The 26,016-nt window shown below is 37.3% G+C and overlaps 1 protein-coding gene across 3 annotated transcripts in view; it reads right to left on the bottom strand.

Moving 5' to 3' along the window:
- Nucleotides 1-21,251: 21,251 nt before the first annotated feature.
- Nucleotides 21,252-26,016, bottom strand: part of LOC131682631 (profilin) — a 45,137-nt gene continuing 40,372 nt past the window's right edge. For 2 of the 3 annotated variants that reach the window (XM_058964282.1, XM_058964283.1), the window contains one exon: nucleotides 21,252-22,560. In XM_058964282.1, the coding sequence (XP_058820265.1) occupies nucleotides 22,463-22,560 (98 nt within the window). In that variant the 3' untranslated portion in view covers nucleotides 21,252-22,462. The remainder of the gene's footprint in view (nucleotides 22,561-26,016) is intronic. The other variant, XM_058964284.1, reaches the window with a different exon arrangement.

The raw sequence follows: 26,016 nt of genomic DNA, 5'->3' as shown, positions 1-26,016 counted from the left end.
TCATTCTAATGTTTGTTTAATGTAATTCTGAAAAGATAATCGTTATTAAGTAGGTGTCAATTTGAATTGTTCAAAGTATTTTAATTTTTTTAAGATTGGCTTGTTTTTTAACCTTTGCGTCCCCGTGATAATTTTCACTCATCAATTTAGGTGCTCAATTCGCTCTTGTTTTAACAATTGTCAACGGATTTCAATCAAACCACTTGCAAACGATCGGGAATTCATTCAAGTTTCTGTTATGTTATGTTTCTGTTGCTGTATATGTTGGTCAGGTCAGATAACCGGTTCCGGATATATACGGAAATTCCGTGGGGTCTGTCCGAGGGTCATTTTAGTTATTTTCTTTAACTTTTCAACGTCTAGCTATAAATCTGGTGATATTATGGCCCGTACATGATCAAAACTTATATACAAACCCTTTGAAGTCATTTTGGGATGGTATTGGCCACATCCTGGCATCCTGGAACCGGTTCCGGGGGACCTAGTAAATCCAAAATGCGCTATCTTTACCAAAAGGCATATCAAATATTACAAGATTTCATGAAAAATACACAACGATGCAAATTGCATGCTCATAGACTATTCCTGGACCCTTTCGAAAGCATCCGCGACATCCAAGAACCGATTCCGAGAGATTTCCTTGAACGGAATTCCGGAAACAGCTAGCCTTATCTATGAAAAAATTGAGAAAAAACATACCTATCATGCGGCACATCAAATTATATCACCGTGATGATGTATGAACAATGTAATCTTGTTTTAGGTCATCTAGACATACGGGGACACTTTACGACCGCATCCGGATGTTCCGGAATCCGGTTCCTCGGACCAAACATTTTTGGCGAATATGCCTGTCATGCGGCACATCAAATTACACCAGTTTGATGATCTATGAACATTGCGATCACGTTGTTTGTCATCCGGCCACAAGGGGACACTTTGCGACCGGTTCCGGATGTTCCGGAATCCGGTTCGGTTGCGGCACATCAAATTACACCAGTTTGATGATTTATGAACATTGCGATCACGTTGTATGTCATCTGGCCACAAGGCTGCGACATTTTATGACCGGTTCCGGTTATTCCGTGGTCCGGTTCTTTGGACCAAATATTTTTGGTGAATATACCTGTCATGCGGCACATCAAATTACATCAGCTTGATGATCTATGAGAAATACAATCACGATTTAGCTCATCTGGGCCTACGAGTATACATTTCGACCGGTTCCGGTTATTTCAGAATCTGGTTCAGCGGATAAAACATTTTTGGTGAATATGTTGGACATGAGGTGCATCAAATAACATCAGCTTGATATGCAGAACATAAATTTGGTTTTATTATTTCAAAAACACACTGATTTTTCTTGTAGTTAGTTACGAAAATTGGTGAACTGATGACTTAAAAAAAGTTTCTCACCAGTGCTACTGGTTGTAACAAGTGATCACATTGAATGCATGTTATGTACTGTGTCGTGCTTCTTGCAAACAGGTGTATTGCAGTTGCAACAGACGACTTATGTTTTGATGTCTTTTTTCTGGCTTAAATCCCTCATCTCTTTTTTTGGTCTGAAGAACCGAATTCCGGAGCATCCGGAACCGGTCGAAAAATGTCCCCTTGTGGCTGGATGATGATCGAACTGATGTAATTTGATGTGCCGCATGACACCAAAAATGTTTGGTCCGTAAAGTGTCCAATTGTGGCTGGATGACATACAACGTGATCGCAATGTTCATAGATGATCAAACTGATGTAATTTGATGTACCGCATGACAGGCATATTCACCAAAAATGTTCGGTCCGAGGAACCGGATTCTGGAACATCCGGAACCGGTCGTAAAGTGTCCCCTTGTGGCCGGATGACAAACAACGTGATCGCAATGTTCATAGATCATCAAACTGGTGTAATTTGATGTGCCGCATGACAGGCATATTCACCGAAAATGTTTGGTCCGAAGAACCGGATTCCGGAACATCCGAAACCGGTCGAAAAGTGTCCCCTTGTGGCCGGATGACATACAACGTAATCGCAAAGTGCATACATCATCAAACTGGTGTAATTTGATGTGCCGCATGACAGGCATATTCACCAAAAATGTTTGGTCCGAGGAACCGAATTCCGGAACATCCGGAACCGGTCGAAAAGTGTCCCCTTGAGGCCGGATGACATACAACGTGATAGCAAAGTGCATACATCATCAAACTGATGTAATTTGATGTGCCGCATGACACGCATATTTACCAAAAAATGTTTGTTCCGAAGAACCGGATTCCGGAATATCCGGATGCGGTCCTAAAGTATCCCTGTATGTCTAGATGACCTAAAACAAGATTACATTGTTCATACATCATCACGGTGACATAATTTGATGAGCCGCATGACAGGTATGTTTTTTTTTTCAATTTTTTCATAGATAAGGCTTGCTGTTTCCGGAAATCCGTTCCAGGAAATCTCTCGGAATCGGTTCTTGGATGTCCCGGATGCTTTCAAAGGGTCCAGGAAAAGTCTATGAGCATGCAATTTGCATCGTTGTGTATTTTTCATGAAAATTTGTAATATTTGATATGCCTATTGGTAAAGATAGCGCATTTCGGATTTACTAGGTCCCCCGGAACCGGTTCCAGCATGCCAGGATGTGGCCATTACCATCCCAAAATGACTTCAAAGGGTTTGTATATAAGTTTTGATCATGTACGGGCTATAATAATACCAGATTTATAGCTAGATGTTGAAAAGTTAAAGAACATTGCTAAAATGACCCTCGGACAGACCCCACGGAATTTCCGTATAAATCCGGAACCGGTTATCTGACCTGACCAACATATACAGTCTGAGAAACTTGAATGAATTCCCGATCGTTTGCAAGTGGTTTGATTGAAATCCGTTGACAATTGTTAAAACTAGAGCGAATTGAGCACCTAAATTGATGAGTGAAAAGTATCACGCGCGGCGAATGACCCTGTGTGGTTAAAGCCCAATAAATAATAATAATAATAATAATAAGTATCACGGGGACGCAAAGGTTAAACATGTGTTATGGTAGCCTTCAGTAAAATTTCAGTTTTTGAAGCTGTTTACAATACAGCATATACCCCGGGGCCGGGGTAAGTAGGCAGGGTTTCCGCGTCACATACTTTTGTCTATAAAAACAAAGACAATGCAGCAAACACTGATAAGATTCCGAAATGTTACCAACCAGGATTTACCGTCGTGTTAAGATCGATCCACGATCGATGGAATCAATTTCATATGACAACCTTTGCGATGTTCGAATACGTTTTATTATTGACTCATTATTATGTAAAGTGTTTATTATTCATAAAAATATCGAAAACTACACTTTTCTTACATTTATTGTCCAATATTTTGGCTCGATGACAAACATCTAAACATGCCGTATAATAGTTTCCATCTAGTTCGCATCGAGCTTGCAGCAAAACAAACAATCTGAACCGTCAGTGGGGACAAACATTTGTGTGCCCACAGGGATGTTGACCTATGCCAGTTTAATAAAAACGGAATAGGGGTGCCACATACATGTTGCCAACAGTCTGCCCTTTCATGCAACGTGTTCTACTTTGCAAGATCTAAATCAAAGCGATAAAAACTGAAAATGCCGCCAACTAGCGAAGGGTCTTCTTCATATTTTAATATGGTGACTGCTTAACAACTCATTATACAGTGGGAAAAATGGACCCAAAACGGCTGGATGATGTTTACCAGGAATGGTGTTTTTTATGTAAAAAGGTATGAACAATTGATTGCTAGTATTTAGAATGAACACATGGTACGCTATCATGCCCGTTTTGTCCCAATTCCCACTTTCGTTATGTTCAAGACTGAACATAAAACTCGGAAGAAATACGGTTGACTAGAGATAGTATTTCTTATGTAAAAGAATCGATTGAAGAGAATTAGATTAATATCACGAAACGTATGCACCCATTTTACCCCAATTCTCCGGACAACTATAGTTTGAAATGAACCCTGGCTTTATATTTCGGAAACAAACTACATGCGGCTGATCAAAAGTGGCAATTCTTATATATATATATATATATATATATATATATATATATATATATATATATATATATATATATATATATATATATATATATATATATATATATATATATATATATATATATATATATATATATATATATATATATATATATATATATATATATATATATATATATATATATATATATATATATATATATATATATATAAGTCGTTTAAATATAGTTAGACTGACTGCCCAAAACCTGTGTCCTCGTTTTACCCCAATTCAGAAAGAGGCTGCATGCGGTTGATCAAAAAAAGTATTTCCTATGCAAAATATTCTTGGAAATCGATTGAAATAGTTTGAATGACCGCACGAAACATGTGTACCTGTTTTATCCCAACTTTTCCCATATCTCAAAAGTGATGCTAAACTTGGCTGTGCTTCTCGGAAAGAAGCTAAGTGTAGTTAATGAAAAGTAGTTTTCTTAACCCTTTCATGCCCGCCTTTTTCTAGTGCATGTAGGGTTTCAAAACTATTTTTCCTTGAAAACGGTGGGGTCAAGAAACCGAAAAAGCCTTCATAACCCTTTCATAGAGATAGGTGCTTCCCTCGCAGTGCTAGAAGCTGCTCAATTTTTACCTTTCAAAGCTCAATGCAATTTTCCTAGAATATTTACGATAGTCCAATTGCGCGGAAAACGTAGCCTAAGACAGTCTAAAATTGATAAGTTTTATGAGATTTCAATAGTTTTATGAGATTTCAACAACGAAGGTATATGAAAAATTAATTTTGCGTCGTCAACGTCCCTGGCAGCACTGCTCCATCGGAATCCAATCAGACTAATTGCAATAACTTTAGCTCTAGAGCTGATCCTTGTAACTGTTAATACTCAAATAGTCACATTTATTGATTTATTGATTGAGCCCACGTGTGGAGTAAAAAAGTGATAGTCTAAAATTAAGGTTGGCTTCCTATAAACAGTCAAAAGTTCATTGTACCGTTTCAAAAGATGTCATACCGATTAGATTAGACCATTCCAAGCTTCTTGCTAATGGCACGGCAAGAGAGATCCGGATTTGCTAGGTACGTGCGCAAAATTTGTTTATGGCGTTAATATTTTTCCTATTTTTTTTCGCAACGGTGCACAGTGGCGGGTCTTCAAACAAAAGTCGGACAAAACCTCAAATGTTACCTAATTTGGCTGAAAATCACAATTTAAGCTAATTTTGAGGTACTGAGCTCATTTTTGATGTCAAAAGTCGTAAAATATTAAATGCATTTTTCCATACAGTGTCATTGAACCTTTCTTATAACTATGATCCCGTTTTCATGATAGATTTTCTGTTACTGTTCACCAATGTCAGCAATATCATAAAAAATGAAGAACACTGCTTTAAATCCATTGTATAACGTGTTGGTTTACTGTAGATTGTCTAACTCTTTTACACAAAACACCATGCGCCTCCATATCAGCAACAAAGCTTCAAAATCTCCTTAAAAAAATTTGCGCACCTAGGCGCAGAACGAGACAATGATATTCGAAAAGTAGAGGTTATTTCCCATAGAATGTATACTATGTGACCGTTCCGAAATGATTCCGAAATTTGTACAGAATACATTAGTGAAAAAAGTATTTTTGATCTGACCACCTCAAACATAGTTAAACTAAAAAGTCATAGTTCCAAGCAAATTTACCAAATGTATTTTATTCACTAACCAAGTTCTTTCGTTCTTCTACACAATGAAACTAGTTGTGCTAAAATCGGATCAAAATCAAAAGAGCAACATGCATTTGAAGTGAACAGAGCAATGGTGGTTTCGGAAATGAAAATCATTAAAAAGTCCGGACTTTGCTACGTTTAAACTCATGTTAAAAATCGTGTTCTTATCCAATGATCATACAATTTTGAATAAACATCATTCAATACATGAGAAATTTAGGAAAAATATAAAATATCAATATTTCAAAAATAAATTTTTAAGGTTTTGGCCATCCTCCAGCCACTGTGCGGTGGTACAATTGCTAGTGCAACTTACACAATGTAAACGCGTATTGTTTATCTAATTTAATCCAACAATTTAATAGAAAATATCCAAAAAATTACAACAATTCGAAAGTGCATTTTGATTCGGTACACCCTTTAAAACCTCAACATTACCGGCGGCCTCTTCTCCAGCGTTCACGGGGGAAGATAAAGGATAGGGTAGACGGGAAGTGTTGAAGCTTCGCAAACTTGAAGGAAGGACGACGATTCATCAGTTTTCCATTGGTGTCGCAGAATTGGGTATCTAAAAGAGTTAAGTTCTAGAGTAAGTCCTAAGCAAGCGATGCGTGAAGCATAGTTTATCTGGTTGTTTAGTTATTCTTCTACACGGTTATCGAAAAAGAAAAAAAATTGTTGAATTTTTTAAAACTCTGGGCAGTTGTCTACAGAGAGTAACCTATGTCTTCTAAACAAGGGTAATATGAACTTCAAACAGTCGGCCGTGGCAGTATTACCTACAAAAGCTAGTCTTATCTACGTAATTCATCGGATCACTATGTATTTCAACAGTACATAGCTAGATTTCGTAATTTTAACTTGGATCAGAGGCGACGCGTGTTTCCGTCGTCAACCTGTTCAACATACCACCAAGACCCTTAAAACGTCACAATCGTCTCTATGAGACGTTTCTGTTCAGCTGATTCTTTCATCGTCGATTTCATCGAATATCTAACGAATAGGACCAATGAAAAATGTTCTTTGGCAGAAAATTTCGCTGGAGCTGACCAAAACAAATTTGTTGTCAAATCCCACCAGTGAATTGTCCAACAAACTTCTTGTAGAATGCTTAATTTACCGTAGAAAAGAGCAAAAAATATATAACATATCCGAGAAGGTTGCCACTTAATTAGAATTGAAAAAGATTTCTTAACAGAAACATAAGCAATACAACCATGTATAACTTTCGACAGTCGCGCTAAAGCACTGAGTGCACGCTGCTCTGAAAATCTAGCGAAATCGTCTTAGAGCAGCTGCGGCTGCTCGTTCAGTGAGCCGTTCGTGCGACTTCCGGAGGGATAAAGAGATTAAAACTTATAGGGTAAAAGTATCATTCTTCGCCCCCTCCCTAATTTTCGCCCCCCTTGCAGAACAATTATAAATAATTCTATCTGCTTTACGATCTGGAACTCCGCTTTCGACTATTACTGAAAAACAAACTAAGTCGAATAAAATGTGAAAACTGCCCTATTTTCAACAAAAATATTTCATAACGTATTTTTAATCGTAAATACAGTAGTACCTGTAGAGCACTTACTTTCCTGAAAGCTAAAAATGGTGACAATTTTTTATCGCGGGGAAAGTTATATAAATTTTGTGAGTAAGCGTTAGAATATTCAATAGTAATGTTTTTAAGCATTGCAGGAATACATGTCAATGCACATCCACGATTATTACCTTTCTTTAATTAAGTTTCAACAATTTTAAAAAGTGGCGAAAATTAACGCAAGATGAAACTCAATTCTAATCTTCGCCCCCGGCGAAATCCCATATAGCGTTCTTTTCTTCGTGTGGGTTTCTATCTTCGCCCCGTTCCACAGTGGTCACAAAGTAGACTATTGATTTTAGTTATGTGAAGTCTTTGAGGAAATTTCTTGAAATAAAACGCTCTTTCTTTCAATCACATCGGATCGTTCACTAATACTCTTAATAGTTAGTTACGAAATTTATTTTCTTCGATAATTCAGATAGAAAAATACTCACTTCAATTAAGTTGTAGAGAAACTTACCAGAAAGATTTCTTTCGGAAGCTCTTGGTTTTCGAGATACAGGGCGTTATTTGTGAAAGGCCCCTCAAAAACAGTTTTTTCACCATAACTTCTATTATGGAGCTTCAAGCGATTTCTGATGTTCTCGAAAGTAATATAGACGGCTGAAATAGACAATTTTCTAAAATACCATAACCTGTTTTCGCTTCGCTTTTCGCTATTTACAGAGCTATTCACTCTTTCACTTCTCTAAACCAAAGTAAAAACGGATAAACTACTTGGTAACTAAACGAAAGTACCTTTTCAATATACTGGAAAAATAAGAGCGCCACAAGACTGCTCTCTGCCTATTCAGTTGCAGTGAAGATAATCAGATTCTGCAATCTATCTTTGAATCCAGCGCAGTTGTTTAAGATTTCTAAAACATGTTATTAACAATTCAATTAAACTATATCAATTATAATTAGAAAACCTTTTACAAACGTAATGTTTGATGTTTTATGAATGTATATTCATGATATGCGGATTCTAAACAGCACCGAGCAGGTTTCTAGGCTTTCTCTGTAAGGAAGACAAAACCTATCAAAATACAACCACTCCATTCATTTTTCAATAGTTTATGGAGAAACAAGCCAAAAATTAATTCGTTTGGAAAGCCTTAATGAAAACAAATACAACGGAGTTTCTGTCTGTGATTAAGGGGTTTTATATATTGAGGTGCAGGACGAAAGGGAAAAAATTGAAATTTTATGAAGGTATGTAGCCTTATTTATATCAAATACTTATCATACGTCTAGCGTAGTACAATGTCTATTTTGCAAAACCCACTTGTGAACATGAATAAATATTAATAGGGTGGGTGCTCCTATATTTGAGGTGCACCAATAGTTTCAGTAGTGGGTTATACGCCTAACTAAGGTACCAATCATCAACAAATATTTTTTATCGATTCATCGCACTAAAATTATGCGACAATAAAACTGGTATCCTTGAAATTTGCTAAAAAAACTTTTAAAAAATTGATGTTCTTTGAATAGGTGCTTCCTTGCACCTATAGTTGACATAGTGTACCTATAGTTGCAAGTCCCATAAGAAATCAATGGGATTTGCAACAATAGGACCAGAAATTAGCGATTACACCGCTATTGGTACATGTGTTCCTATAGTGGTACAAGCGGTTTTGAATACATAAATTGGTTATTAAACAATCTTTATATTTTTCCTATGAAGTAGGGATTAAAAAGCTTTCGTTTAATGTTTTAACATTGCCCATAGGTCTATTCATCGATTTTTAGCAAAAGTTTTCCTTGAGTATGCGACTATTGGTACATCCACCCTAATTGTCGAAGTTATAACCATTTCCACAAAAGCGCGTTTTGTCTAAGAGACATCGGTTGAAAACATTTTCGGCAATCGTAGTCACAGCAAAGACGTTTTTTGGAAAAACATGATTTCGAGATAATCACGTGCAAAGTTTCTAGTATATGCACGAGACCTCATTACGGAATAATGAAATACGCTATAATGTTGGTTCTACTACTTGGATATTTATAATAATTTGGAAAAACATTCTTAAGAACTTATACTGCCACTCTACGTATAATTGTCTCATGTGTATTGGGTATTCCATTGCACATGGAGTAGTTTTGCGTATAACGATAAGAAAGACTAAAGAATAGTTATTGTTTCGTATCTACACATATATCCTTTTAATTTAAGTAAGCATCTGTAGTCATTTTGGGCATATTCGAAATATTTGAAAGAAAATGGAATTGTTGCTCCAAGTCAACTACCAAAAAATATATCTGTTTCATTCATGATTTACACAAAGAATATCAGTTGATAATTCCAAAATGATTTTTAAAACATATGCTTGACATATTAATTTATGTATCCATTGCATCTGCTGCAAAACCGGAGGCAAATAAATTTTTAATCCTGTGCAGTTACGAAAATGTAGTGAGAAGCCTTGGGTGTCTTGATTTTTCTAGCATTTAGAGTATTTTTCTAGTAATGCTATTTGGTTAACGAATGGTTTGTTCGTTTTTGCTATTCTCGTTCGTTGGCGCGTACATCGCCTTCCTTGTTCGCGCGAAATATCGAGAACACTTATGGCGTTTTCGTGTTTTCTTGGTGCTACACCGGTGAAGTGCAAAGAAAGAGATAGACTGATTACACCCAAGTTTGAATGGGTGTAACACCAACTACACCGGTGTAGTGCACTGTCCAAAACGAATATGCCATTAGTAGTCCATGGTCTTCGTGCATCCACACTCGCGTGTGCTCTTCAACGCATTTCTCGCTTGCGAGATAACAAAGCACACGAGACTTTGCGAGAAAAGCTTCCTGGATATGCCTTACATACTAGATGAAAGCTTGGGTTTCTTGCGAGGATTCCCGCTCGAGATTTTGCTTCACCCGGTCGCGAACGATGAAGAGCGCTAGGCATGCTCTGCACATGACCGCAAATCAGTCCCATAAAGATAGGAAATCCCATAGAAGAAGGGACAAATATGCGATCATGGGCAGTGCTATTCGTACACGCTCGCGAACGAACGGACTTGGAGTGCTTCTCGCTCGTTTCGCAACACAACACAACATAACAAGACTATAAATACAAGAGCTTGTAAGTTAACGTATTATTTGTTTGATAGTTAGTTTTTGAAAATATAATCTGGATTTGTCTAATCTTTTCACTATTACCAATTCTGTGATATTGTAGCATGATAGAAGTCGTGAAATTGTGCGTGGGCGCACGGGGGCGAAGAATAGAGCAAGAGGGGGGCGAAGATTAAATTTAGGGGGACGAAAATTGAAACACATCTTGATTTAGAATATTGTTATTTTTTCGTTAATTTAATGTTTTAAATCACTTTTATTCAGGATTATTGGATACTATATGATACGTGATGAGAACGATAAAATAAAATTAGTTAGAGCAATTCAAAATTGTTGAAATTTAAAGTTTTCCCGCAAACAAATGTTTTAGGGGGGCGAATTATAGTACATTTACCCTATACAGAGCTCAAAAAAATTGACATCGCTGCATGAACTTGAAAGAAAACGAAATTCAATTCATGCCCGCTGCGATGAATGAATTTTTTTATTCGTTTCCATCGTCATTCGTTCTCCCGACGCAGCGCTTTCAGGTACGGACATGTTCGATTTCAGAAGCAAAGTGAATTTTATTTCTATGCTAGCTCTGAGAGGGATTATTGAGCAAAAGTGCACCGGATATAGATTACGCAGTTCACTTATGCTAGAAAATGTAGAAGATGGTAACTTCTGCCTTCAAACTGTCGACATAATAACAAATGAATGCTTTGATTGGTGAATGAATTTATATTTCCTCTGCACTCAAGCGTTCGATTCTGCATGAAATTTCAGTCAGTTGGAAAGTGAATGAATGAGGGAGGCGTTAAATCTGAATGTCGGTTTCAGTAAATGCAAGCAGAAATAGGTAGCTGATTTTGAATTTTCGTAGCACTGCTTATATATCGTTACATGATTTGAATTAACTTGCAATGTAGAATCTTATTGTCTATGCACCGAGAATTATTCGTCCTTCTGTTTAAGATAGATTGAAACATTTGTCAACCGGTTTAAGAAAATACCTTAATTCCTTCAAATTTGATAGAAATTTGAATGTTGTATTCTCCTCGTAAATTATCGTAGCAAACAGGCATTTAACATCCACGCGTTCATGATTAGAACAACCCCTGATTTGAGTTTATCTGTTTTACACATTCAGTAGATATATTTCTAGCATGTGAATGCAAAGATCAAGCGATTTCTTTGACGCAAAAGTTGACGGTTCATTATTATAGTTGAACCAACCAAATACATACGCGCTTGAAACTAGTATGTCTCAGGAGCAGAAACATCTTGTTAGGCTACCCAAGAAAAAAAAAGCGTTCGACCAACAGCTATGAATGCACGGCGCAAGTTGTTCGAAAATTATAAAGCGCTCTCGTTTTGCACACAGCTCCAACGCCCATATGTACATCGCAGCAATGCACGCTGGTTCAATATTTGATTTGAACCGGAGCAAAAGAGAATAGAAAGAGCCTCGCCCGTGACACTCACGCTGCTATTCCAGCCGTCGCTCATGCAACTGCTCCCTCTAGATCATGCGGTGAGAGTACGAGATGCGTGCATGTTTCTGGTTGAACCAGTCATAGGAAAGCACTGCTGGAGACGCTAGGTTGATTTATCGTTCAGATCAAATTATCGAACTTCAAGCTTCGGAGATTATTACTTTCATTAAAAATTGTTTACATACTACTGCTGTAATGTTAACGCAAAATTGGTTTTGGGTCGTCTGATTGTTCCTACCTGTTCAGTGAACAGGTTGAACGTACCGACGCGTCGCCTCTGACTTGGATATATTTATTATGTTGCAACCACCAAACGCATAATATTGAGAAATTGTTATGATAGCGTGAAAGGAAGGATTTTTTTTATTTTTTATGTACCCCTGCCCCCTACTCATGACATTATAGTGGACTTTTCCGATGTTTTGTTGCTTAATTTCATAAAAAGGATTCGAATTTCCCCCTTTTGTTTATTTTAGGCTGACAATATCGACAAAATCGGTACACATTTTTTTTACTTTCTTTTTAATTAACCGAAGCTGCTAAAATATTCTTCTATAGCCCCTAGATGTAACTCTATAATCCTTTCTGATTATTTTGTATAAATTTCCCTTATTGATTATCTTGATTTTTTACTTTTGCATATTTTGCATCTTTAAGACAAGAAATATACGCTGCAAAAAGTGTTTACTCGAATTTGACGTGGCTCATCCGCTAGTGCTCATAAATTTCTTTATAAGGCCTGACAAAATCGGGTAAATACCTGAAAAAATGGGGGGCTGATAAAATCAGGTCTTCACTGTATTGTGTCCGATAATTCTAGATCATACGTTTGACATAACTTCGCTGAAGGCGTAGTCTTTATCTCTAACGTTATTGCTTGTTTGTGGGTGGCACTTGTTGTCAAAATCACTCACTACAATTGTAAGCGAGACGGGAAATGTCACCCACTAAAACACTGCTTATGGCCAATTGCAGCGGGTAGAGTTTCTGAGTGTGATATTGAGTGTGAGGTATGGATGTTCGGACGTAGAGACTGTACGATCGCGTGGGAGCGATCGTTCATTTGTTTGCGCTTGAGACCGGCTGGATCAGATTGTAAGTGCTATCGTTCACTTAATCATTAGGGTGTTTTGTGCTTGTGAATACATGGGAGTAGTTGTGCATGGCTTATCGCAATTGCCTTTGAGTATCATCGCGAAGCGCTTGAACGTTTGTATGTTAACGTGTTCAATCGCGTGGGCTAGCCTGTATGAGACTTTGCGTGAATGGTTTTATAACCGTTTGGCCATTCGCATATTAGCGTATTTTCTTAAATGATTTAGCTCGAGCAGACCGCAAATCTGATACTCAATTCTCAGTGAAGAATTCAGATCTAGCATCGAGACAGTGCATTCCATTAGAGTCCTGGGTCTTATCGTCATTGAACGTGTTATGTAGTGAACATGAGCGTGAATATTTTTTTAGATTGGTCCAACTTAAGGTAGGCTGCTAGGTTCAAGGGTAGGGACTTCCGGACGTGACCGACTCATGATCGCACGAATACGGGGCGTTTGAAGGTTCGTCCTTGAGACCGTAAGTGCCAAAACGTTCACCGGAGCGTTATGTTTGTGAAATCGCGGGCGTAGATGTGCGTGGATGATTGCGAAGAGCTCAAACGTTTGCATGTGAACGTGTTGTGTTTGTCGCGTATGCTAGCGTGTATGTAACTTCGTATGTATAAATTCGATAGTATGACCGTGACCATAGTAATTCACATATTCCCCTTTTTTCTTGAATGATCGCGTGGACCGCTGATTCAAATCGTCTATAACAGTGTTTTTCAACCGGAGGTGAATTCATACCAAAGGGTACGGCAGATGGTGAATAATGCCTGGTAAATTTCGACGTGTTTTTTCTAATATTTTCATCTAATTATTGTCTCTATATTACAGAGTTAATAATTCGAGGAAAATATTAGGAAAACAAGTTGAAACTTACCTGCCATATTTCACCATCTGCCGTACCCCTGGGGGTGAATTCACCCCGGTTGAAAAACACTTGTCTATGAATATACCAGAAAAAACGAAAGTCAAATAAAATTTCGCTTCTAAATCCAAAGTTCAAAAGTTATTACTGAAACTTATGCTATTTTCGTCAAAAATGCCCAGGTTTCAAGATCTTATAGGCAAAGATATGTGCCTTCATAATACAACAACTAATTAAAACGTCCCAAAGCTTTATCTACAAATATTAATCTTGCTTTTAAGAAATGTTCAGAAATGATAGGACAGGGGTACAGCAATTATCCATACTTGGAGGGAGAGGAGAAAAAAAGGGCTTTTATGTCTCCGTGATATATGAACGGCCCCTAAGCTACTCGATGTGATTCGAAAACTAGAAATACAACTTCTCTCTAACAAACCAAATAAAGTTACGCTGAAATCAATATGTAGTATTTAATGCTCACTTATTGTGAGATTTCAACATATGCTGGGATGATTTAGGACCGTGACATATTTATTTGTGGCATATCGGATTCGGATCGAGTATGGGGTTTAAATATTGTTATTTTAATCCGGGAGCGGGTTGTGGTACGATTGATTTCTTTTCAGTACATGTATGTCGAGTTCGGATTACCATCAAACAAAATATTCGGGTTCAAATCTGGTACTAGAAAACTGGAATGGAAGTGCTTAATATTTTACAACTACTTGGATGCCGTGCACTGTCAGAATATGAATGTAGCTAATTTTCACAGATAGCAGTCATTAAGAGGTGTTCTGCAAAAATAGATTATGTATCTCAATGATCGAAATAGAATACTTATAAATTTACAGGTCCATTGCTCAAGGCCAAGGATGTAAAATGCCTACCTTTTGTACGGCTGTAATATTTCTGCCTACATTCTCCTTTCTCATATGACGCTGCCGTCGTTCGCTAATGCAGGACGCCCAGCGCTGTACGCCAGCATGTGTGCAAAGCAGTATCATGACAAAAATGCTGTCCCCAGTACAGCCACCAGACGCGAGCGGTACAGCTTCTCTTTTCTTATTTTACACTTTTTAATATTCTTAATCTATTTAATATTTTTATTCACAAACGAAGACAATAAATGCAGTTCATTTACACCACGATCGGCATCAACGCTTTCGTGCGCGGGCCTCTCCCTTCGACTATGCAGAGAAAAATGTACAACGCGAGAGAGCAAACTTTACTACGCCATGTAATGTATAACAGTTTCAGTAGAAAGCTTTTCTTTCAGTGTAAGAATTACTTGTCTAGAGAAGAAGCATAACGATACATAACGCTATCAATACTCGATAGCGATCTGAAATAAATATCAGCAGCTAGCAGTCAGTCTAGTCTGAGTAGCTGAGTCGACTTGAAGTAAAATATTTAAGTAGTGTTTCTTCTTCCGAAAACCAGTATTCCGCCGAGTTCCTGGTGTTTTCTGCCGTCATAGGCCAGGTCCGCCATAGCTGGGGGAAATCAGGAGAGGTTTTAAAGGTAAGACAGGAACTCCTATTCGGGATCATCCTTTTGTCTTTTAAGGACTAAACAGTGGCGACGAGAAAAACAAGATAAGAAGTGCGTTAGTATTCTATGGCCTTAATAGCCAAATAAGAAAAAAACGTTAAAACTACAAATTTTGTCCACGAGGGACATTCTTTTGTTTCATTTCTTTTGTGTAGAAATAAAGCGTGTTCTATACAGACTCCTCGGTGATTGCACAATCTAGTGCATTGATAAACGTCGTAAGTAGGGTGGTTAAAAAAAAAAAAAAAGTTATTTTAATTTTTTTTTCATAAAATAAAACAAAGAAAGCCATTTTGTGCAGAAGCGTGGTTTTCTCAATTCTTTTGTTTTATAGACAAAGCGATATTTGTGATATCCCATTTTATTAAGAGTGTTTTTTTTCTTTTATTTAAAATAAAGGTTCAACAATCAGCGCAATAATAGGAAGTCGCCAAAGGGTGAACAAAAAGACAGTTTTCCGAGACTGGTTCCAGAAGCACATTGAACGGGCTCTACAGATAAAGCATTGCGGCTAACTGGCTAATGGTACTATTATAAAGCAAAGGGAGTAATAAAGGTGAGCGGTGATTATTTTCTTAAATTTTGACTTAGTGCATATTATTTACAATTACAAATCACTTATTTCGTTGTATTTTTATTGAATTTTTTTTGAAATTTTTATTAGTTTCCTTTTTCGTTTGATTTTTATTTTACTATATTTATTGATTTTCAATGGCTCAAATGAGCATAACGATCGAACCTTTCCGTAAAGGATGTTCTTTTACGGAATGGGCGGAACGTTTAGATTATTTCTTTATCGTGAATAAGGTACCGGAGAATGACAAAAAGGCACATTTCATTGCCTTGTCTGGGCCAGCCGTGTACACTGAGTTAAAGTTAATCTATCCTAATGGTAATTTAAATACAACAACCTTTACGGATATTATATCGAAATTGAGAGCTCGTTTTGATAAAACAGAATCTGATTTGATACAACGCTTGAAATTTAATAATAGAGCACAGCAAACGAATGAATCTTTGGAGGATTTCGTATTAGCTTTGAAGCTACAAGCTGAGTTTTGCTCTTTTGGTAGCTTCAAAGAGGCCGCTATTATAGATAGAATCATTTCGGGTATACGGGATAATGGATTGCGTAAAAAATTAATAAACGAAAATATGACATCTCTCGAAGCAACCGAACGGTTTTTGACAACCTGGGAGATGGCAGATACGAACGCCAAGAGCTTTGCGGTACACGTACCGAATGACCAGGATAGAATCGCTTCCCATAATACTGCGAACAGTTACGGGTCTCAATTCAATAAACTTCAAAACGTTTACGAGTCAGCAAGAAAGTACAATTACCCTGCCAATGGACAGCGGTACGAAGCTCCGAGAAGTAACGTGAAGAGTAGATTGGGATATAGTTATAAAAATAAATATCCGTACAATAAGGAAAGTCGATTCAATCCAGCGGTGCGGCATGATAAAGAGGACAGAAAGCGACCCGATTACTCGCAAATGATTTGTGATTTTTGTGGTGTCAAAGGGCACATTAAGAGAAAATGCTTCAAGCTTAAGAACACTCAGCGCGGTGCGGTAAGATTTGTGGATGAAGGGGAGCAAGCAGGACCCAGCCAGGACCCGGGTTTGAGCGAGATTTTTAGCAGGATGCGAGCAGATAATTCGGAGAGCGATGAGGAAGATCGCGATACAGGTGACATTTTTTGCATGCAACTTTCTTCTATCAATAGCATAAATAACCCTTGCATAGTCAATGTCGAAATCGAACAAAGAATTATTCAAATGGAAATGGATAGTGGCTCTTCTGTTTCAGTTATGAGCAAAAACCAATATTATTCAAGCATTAATAATCCGCTTTCTAAAAGTTTAAAAACATTGATTGTGGTTAATGGGGATAAACTGAAAATCGAAGGGGAGGCACATGTCTGTGTGAAATTCAAGGGTAAACAGGCTAAACTCAAACTGTTGGTTTTGGATTGCGATAACAATTTTATTCCTTTGTTTGGTCGAACTTGGTTGGATATTTTTTTCTCTGATTGGAGACAATATTTTTCGGGTAACGAAAAAATTCACAATGTTATTGACAGTCATGGCAGCGAAATTGCTGCAGCCTTAAGAGAAAAATTTAGGAATGTGTTTATCAAAGACTTCTCAAAGCCAATCAAAGGTTTTGAAGCAGATCTAGTTATGAAGGACGAAAATCCTATTTTTCGAAAAGCTTACGATGTACCCTACAGATTGAGGGATAAAGTCTCCGAATATTTGAGCAAGTTGGAAAAAGAAAAAGTTATAACACCGGTGAAAACGAGTGAATGGGCTTCTCCGGTGGTTATAGTAATGAAGAAAAATAACGAAATACGACTGGTAATTGACTGCAAAGTATCCGTAAATAAATTGATTATCCCTAATACGTATCCTTTGCCGACTGTTCAGGATTTGTTCGCTGGTCTGGCGGGATGCAAAGTGTTTTGCTCTTTAGATCTAGAAGGGGCCTACACCCAACTATCACTTTCAAATAGATCTAGAAAATTTATGGTTATAAACACATTAAAGGGTTTATATACATACAACAGATTACCACAGGGAGCTTCATCTAGCGCTTCAATATTTCAACAAGTAATGGACCAAGTTCTTAATGGAATTGAAAATGTTTGCTGCTATTTAGACGATGTTTTGATTGCGGGTAAGAACCTTGAGGAATGCAAGAAAAAACTGGAATTGGTATTGGAGAGGTTGTCCTCTGTAAATATAAAAGTTAACTGGGAGAAATGCAAATTTTTCGTTACGAAATTACCTTATTTGGGACATATTATTAGCGACAAAGGGTTATCGCCTTGCCCAGATAAAATATTGACAATACAGAAAGCAAATGTACCGCGAAATGTGACAGAACTCAAATCATTTTTAGGTTTGATCAACTACTATAATAAATTTTTACCCAGATTGTCTTCTAGTTTATACCGTTTATACAATTTGTTGAAAACTAATATAAAATTTGATTGGAATGAAAACTGTGAGAGAGCGTTCCAGGAGAGCAAAAATTTGCTAATAAATGCAAGAATTTTAGAATTTTTTGACCCTTTCAAGCCCATTATAATTGTAACAGACGCATCAGGATATGGACTGGGGGGAGTTATGGCCCACAACATCGATGGTGAAGAAAAGCCTATATGTTTTACTTCCTTTTCTTTGAATTCAGCACAGAAAAACTATCCTATTCTCCATTTAGAAGCCCTTGCTTTAGTGTGCACAATAAAGAATTTTCATAAGTTCCTGTATGGGAAAAAGTTTACGGTTTTTACGGATCACAAACCATTAGTGGGAATTTTTGGAAAGGCGGGTAAAAACTCGATTTATGTCACAAGGTTACAAAGATTTATTTTGGAATTGTCAATTTATGATTTTGAAATTCAATACAGGCCTTCTTCCAAAATGGGCAATGCGGATTTCTGTTCGCGTTTCCCATTAGAAGAAGCGGTCCCTGCAGAATTGGATGAAAATTTGATAAGAAGCATAAATTTTGGGAAAGAAATTCCGATTGATGCGGTAACAATTGCTAATATGACAAAAAATGACGAGTTCCTACAGGAAATAATCAAGTACATGCGGAATGGTTGGCCAGAAAAACTAGGTAAACGATTTGTAAACGTATTTTCTAATCAGCATGATTTGGAAATAGTTGACGAGTGTTTATTATACCAAGACAGAGTAGTAATACCACAGCAATTGCAAGGCGGAACTTTGAAACTCTTACATACCAACCATGCAGGTATGGTAAAAATGAAGCAACTAGCTAGAAGACTGGTGTATTGGTTCGGGATAAATTCAGACATAGAAAAATATGTGGCGAGTTGTGATATTTGCAACAGTATGGCAATTGTACATAAACCTAAGATCGAGTCTAAATGGACACCTACTATAAAGCCTTTCAGCAGAATACACATAGATTTTTTTCATTTTTCATCTCATACCTTTTTATTGATTGTGGATAGCTTCTCAAAGTGGGTGGAAGTAGAATGGATGAAAAGGGGCACGGATTGTGCTAAGGTATTAAGAAAGTTGACCACCTTCTTTGCTCGTTTTGGGTTACCAGACGTGCTGGTATCGGATGGTGGTCCGCCTTTTAATTCATATAGTTTTGTTGATTTTCTTGAGAAACAAGGAATAAAAGTTTTGAAAAGTCCACCTTATAATCCCCCTAGTAATGGGCAGGCGGAAAGACTAGTTAGGACAGTGAAGGAGGTTTTAAAGAAGTTTTTATTAGAGCCAGAGTTTGCGAAATTGGAATTAGAATACCTCATAAATATATTTTTAATTAATTATAGGAATAACTGCATGACGGAGGATGGTAAATTTCCATCGGAGAAGATTTTCTCATACTTACCAAAAACTTTATTGGACCTTTTACATCCAAGGAAGCATTATAAGCAAAACTTACTAACACAAACAGTCCCGAATGATGCTAAAGCTAACAATTCAATGTGGAATGATACTAAAAACGATCCTTTGGATAAACTGATAGCGGGAGATGTGGTTTGGTATAAGAACCACAACCCCCAAAATCAGTTCCGTTGGTTGAAAGCCAATTTTATTAAAAAGTACTCTCTTAATACATTTCAGGTTGCAGTTGGAAGCGCAACCTTTATGGCACATCGAACGCAACTCAGGACGGTCGACACGGATAGGTTCGTGCGACCAAATGTTAAGGTTTCGATTGGCATCCCGACTGTAAATATGGACCAAGAAAACGACGATGAGCCATTTTTGGGATTCCCGGAAATCGACTTGAAAAGTAGAAAGCGAAAAGGAGATGCAGGGGAGTCGGCGATTGTCAGTCCAAGGCAATCGAAACGTAGGAGGATGGCGATTGTCGATCCAAGGCGATCAAAACGTAAGAGGAGGGCGAAGGCCGATCAAGATTTCATTTATAAATAGAATTTGAATTTAAGTTTTGAATAGGAAAGGTCAGTAGAATAGACCAATGAATTATTCCTTTTTCCGGCAAATGCCGATCTGAAGTTGTCTTTAAATTTTGAATTGATAGATTAGTTAGAGTACTAACTCCTATTAAAAAGGGAAGAGCTGTAATGTATAACAGTTTCAGTAGAAAGCTTTTCTTTCAGTGTAAGAATTACTTGTCTAGAGAAGAAGCATAACGATACATAACGCTATCAATACTCGATAGCGATCTGAAATAAATATCAGCAGCTAGCAGTCAGTCTAGTCTGAGTAGCTGAGTCGACTTGAAGTAAAATATTTAAGTAGTGTTTCTTCTTCCGAAAACCAGTATTCCGCCGAGTTCCTGGTGTTTTCTGCCGTCATAGGCCAGGTCCGCCATAGCTGGGGGAAATCAGGAGAGGTTTTAAAGGTAAGACAGGAACTCCTATTCGGGATCATCCTTTTGTCTTTTAAGGACTAAACACGCCACACTCTCACCGAGCAGTTTGAGTACAGCAGCAAAACAAAAATGTATATTGCTTTGCGGAAAAGTGTACTAGGTTCGGCTACCGTTCTGGCAAGAGCAGTAGTGATGCGTCGCTGTAGCGGGCTGTACGGCTTGTGCAAATGTAAATGAATCGGAAAAAATGTAGTTTACCGGTACCATTCGCCTGCTCAAGGCTTTCTTTCGTATTTATAAAATTATAAAAATTATTTGATTTTCTGTTTTGTTTCTTTATTTCTTTCTTTTACGGAAAGGACATTCATGAAAGGTAGCTCAATGAGTAGACAGAAAATGAACGAAATAGGAGTGCTAGAGTTTTTTTATGAAGACTGGAAGAATTTTAGGGAAAATACAAAACCATCAGCACGTTTCTTTCGATTATAAAGTAAGAATAAATTATAATCACAAAACATCTACAATAATTTATAAAAAAAATAAAGAGACGTAAAACTCTTTAATTTTTCATTTGTTTCCCTTATCGTTAAATTAGTAGTAAATCACACACATTGTTTTTCATTTATGATTTCGCTGTTATCCTTTTCTGTTTTTTTATTATTATCATTGTATTATCCTTATCATAGTGCTTTGCTTGTTTATCTCATATTATGCTTTTGTTTATGCTGTCCGACAAAGAAAACGTTTTTGTTTAGCAAATCAATGATCGAAATCTGTTTCGTATCTCAGCGGTTTCCTCTGAATAATGAATACAATTACGGATGATAATAATAGTAGAGTAAGTTATGCGTTTTATTTCTTCCTTTTTGCCACCAAAATGGTCTATGATTGAACCTTAAACCATTCACATTTTGTTTTACACATTTTCTTGTCCGTCTAGTTTCGACATTACAACCCACATGCCTCATGCTCGTATCCTATGACTTTATTTCATCTCGCGTGCCATCGAAGAGTGTGAAAGAAGTTCCTCTGTTACATACAAGTGTTCAATTTTGTTATTACGTTTCCTTCTTGAACTTGTCTATTTTCTTCGCCCTATCCATTGCAATGTCTTCTTTCTGTTCTTCGATGCTATCACCAATTCGAAGAGAGATGTATTACGAATTGTTATGAGCTAATACAAATTACATTTTCTTATCATACGGAAACGATTTTACACAAATACAAAATATACGTTCACACTGCCTGCCGTGGGCTGCACATAAAAGAGAGAAGAAAAACAAAATAGAAAATCAAACCGTGACATTTCTTGTATTTTCCCCCGTCCGTTCAACAATACGCAAGGCGAAAAACAAAATCAAATACAAACAGCTACTTATTATAGGACGAAAAGGAAAAAAGAATCACTAATCCAACAAAAGTACAGAGCAGAAAATGTCCTTTCTCTAGAGGCCGAAATTATTTTCAATCTACTGGAAACAAAAGAAAAACAAAAAAACTAGCAAGGGAACTTATAAATATTGACTTTGCAAAGGAAGAAAAACGGAATCTCCTTTTCTCTCGATCTCATTCTTACAATTAGCATTTTGCCACTGTTTTTAGTTTTCTTCGTTCACTTCAATCCTATAGCAGTAAGCTTATACTGTATCATGTGTTTCTCATTTTTATCGTTTTTTTTTATTTTTTATTCAAGTGTGTTTCTAAAGTTTAAATTATAAAAAAGCAGTATGAAAGTTTACCTCTTCTAATAACCACAAGTAATTAGATAATCTCCAAGCTTTTCGACTATAGATGCCGCTTGCTGAGGCTGCACTGGCTCTTCGTAAATTGATACTATAACAGCTGTGGATGAAATGGAGAAGTAGACAAAGAAATATTAATCAATTTGTGCGCAATTGATTCATTGGTGATTGGTGTAATGAATCAAGATACGGCGTGGAAGTGCCTTGTGGAAAATGTGAAAGAAGAAAATAAATACCCGTGCAGTTATACCGCGAGTAGAACCGTTTATTACATGGCAACACCATTAATTTCTGTTTGCGATAAGAGATTTCCCTAAAATCAGAAATTTGCTTTGCAACTTATCACGCAACAAACTGTGAGGTGACTATTGCGCTAAATAAACGAAAGTTGGAATCGAGAAGCACCCAATTTTTTATAAACATATTGATTCCGCGACAGTGGACAGTTCGATTCAAAATAACAAAAACAATTCTTTTTCGATTTGAACAAAAATTTCAATATTTATATTTTCTCGCGGCCGTAATTATATTGCATGGTAGATTTGACAATTCGACTTTCAAAAAATGAGTATGTTGTGTTATTTTGTACGTAGGTTTTGCAAAAACACGTGATATGAATATAAAATTAATTGGACAGAATGATCTACATCATATATCCGTGAAAACCATCTCTTACAAACAATTATTTATTTTATTTAAAATCACAAGAGATATAATTTGTTTATAAAAAGTATGCACATTTCCAAAATCTAAATAATGATACAAGTCAATTCTGATCATACGTTGATGTGCAAATAGAGCGCAATTCGCTTCTAGCGTAACGGTAGTAGTGTGCTGTAAAAAAGTGAGGGTAACTGTGCCGGTGAAATACTCCATGAGATTTACCTTAAAAATAAATAGTTGCAATAAGTAGTTTTTTTACCGATACAGTTAACCTCTTTTTCGGCAGTTCACTGGTACTGTCTACAAAGACTTTTTGGTTCGATCGAAGCACCACATAAATATTTTTTTCGATATTAATGTAGTCGCTTCTAGCGAACTATCAAGAATGACATCTCGTGTTAGAATGAACGGATGTTCACGCAACACTCGTTGCTCTGTTTCCAATCCGAAACATTTATTAATAGAGGAAATCGTTTTTAAGTTTCCAGACCTTACAATATTTCGTCTTATTCGGAGAACTAGCATAAGTGTGAACATTTTATGTAGATGAGCGTAATAATTTTTTATGCGAAATAATTAAATTTTATTATCGGAGTGGTACAATATTCAACCTTGGACTAAGTCTTTGTTTTCAATATGGGGACACACTTAACAATTTTTCGCGGACTCCCTCTTAGGATCCCTGAACTGCAGATTAGACGGGAAATGTCAGCCACTAAAAGACTGCTTAAGGTCAATTGCAGCGAGCCGTGATTCTGATTGTGATATTGAGTGTGCGGTTCAGAAGTGCAAGCGTAGGAATTTCATGGTCGCGTGGGAACGAGCGCTTTTGGGTTCGCGTTTGAGAGCGCGTTGGTCTGATTATAAGTGCTATAGCGCTCATTAAATCATCGAGGCGTATTTGTGTTGGCGAAATCTTAGACGTAGTTGTGCGTGGATGATTGCGTTTGCATGTTCGGCTTTGTGTATTATCGCAAAGGACTAGAGCGTCTGTATATTAACGTTTTCCATCGCGTAGGCGTTTATATGCCACGTGTTCTAGCGTGTATATAAATTCGCGTGAATAAATTCTATTTTCTAACCATGTGGTCATTCGCATATTCGCGTGTGTTGTTGAATGCTTACGCAAAGCGTGCATCTGATACTTAATTTTAAGTGCACGTATTGTCTATTGGATATTAGCACCATGTGTTTATCGGTCCAACTGAAGGCATGGACCTAGGCTACTAGGATCGAGAGAATGAACTTCCAGACGTGACCGATTCATAATCGCACGAATACGTGCGTTTGTAGCTTCAGGCTTGAGACAGCGTAATAAGTTAATAAATGTTAAAAAGTTCACCGAGGTATTTCCACGTTTGCGAGATCGTGGGTGTAGGTGTGCGTGGCTAATCGCAAAAGGCTCCGTTAACGCATTCGTCGCGTGTTTGTAACTTTGCGTATATGAATTCGATTTTAAAACCGTGTGTTCACATATTCGCGTGTGTTCTTGAATAATCGCGCAGACCGTGAAACTGATGCTTTTCCAGCGTACGGCTCAGATGGTAGAAGAGTGCGTTCCCCCATATCAATAGTTCCCCGTTATGTAGCTATGAAACATGTTGTTTAATAGACATGAGCGTTACTTTTTAATGTAGAATACATTTAAGGTTTCAATATAGGGGTCCCGTTTCAAAATATCGGCTGCGGCGCCGCGTCAGATTTTGAACGTTAATAACTTTTATCATACTTAACAGAATGATTTGATTTTTAGGCCAATTTGTTGCAAATATGTTCCTCTATGCTGTATTAAAATTTGAAGTATGTATAACATGTACTAATAACAAAAAAATGTGTTTTGAAAAATCTTTCGAAAACGACTCGGAAAAGTGAAAATTTTCAGCCCATCCCGCACAGAGCCGTCGTTATGGTAGACCAACCGAACAATAAAATAATGAAAAGTTTATATATAGGTCCATTACATGTTTGTTCGTATGGTTATTCGCATTGGGTTGCTTGACGAGAGCACTTGGTGGGGGAAAGACGGCATATTCCTTTGGTTAGGCCATTAGAAGCCGGACGGAAAGGAAAGGCTCATGCACGGCACGAGAACGAGGGAGAAAGCGATAGTAGTGCATATTAGCGCGATTATATAAATATCTGTCGGTCGGTTTTTCTCATCATTCGTATTCGTTCAAGCACTAGCAAGCAGCCAGTCCACCGAAGAAAAGCAGTCGGCGATGACGACGGCGGAAAAAGTGCCCCAGCTACTGGTGACTCATCGCAACCCGATCAGGAACTGTCGCCCTGCAAGAATTTCGCCCCAACTAAAGGGCAACAGAGTAGGCTATCGTTCCAGCGTCTGGGTCGTGAGATTGTGCAGGACTGCAAAGTCGAGCTACGCTTACAAAGCTCAGTCGTAATGATGCCCCGAGAAGCCAACGATGCCTACTTGATCGGTTTGTTCGAGAATGCAAAATAGTGCTTTCTAGCTCACCGTGTCCGCGGGGAGTGCGTCTGAATTATGCTCCCGCAATAAAACAATAAACGGTTCTTTACAGGACCAATTAATTGTGTTCTAATAAGAGTTAAACTGAAATTTACATTTTATGGTGTATAACAAATAATTTTCAGAAAGCAATATAAGAAATACGATGTGTGGAAAGAAAGAAAGAGAATTAAAATTATCCTCTCGCTCGTTTTCGTGCACTGCTTTTCCATTCCTTTCTGCTGCTACTACCATCATAACTAAAACGAATGTGCGTGTTCGCCCACCATCTCATGACCAGTGTTGCCACAATTGCATGTCGCTATTACAATTTGAATTATTTTATTGATCCTCTCTAGTATTGATAAAATATAGAACGTGCAAAGTACACTAGTCGCATGCTTTTATTCGAACTTTTTGGCAGCC

Source organism: Topomyia yanbarensis, chromosome 2 (assembly GCF_030247195.1).
Source record: "Topomyia yanbarensis strain Yona2022 chromosome 2, ASM3024719v1, whole genome shotgun sequence".
Taxonomy (NCBI): domain Eukaryota; kingdom Metazoa; phylum Arthropoda; class Insecta; order Diptera; family Culicidae; genus Topomyia; species Topomyia yanbarensis.
The sequence above is the reverse complement of the archived record's forward strand: the minus strand, read 5'-3'. Positions and strand labels throughout refer to the sequence as shown.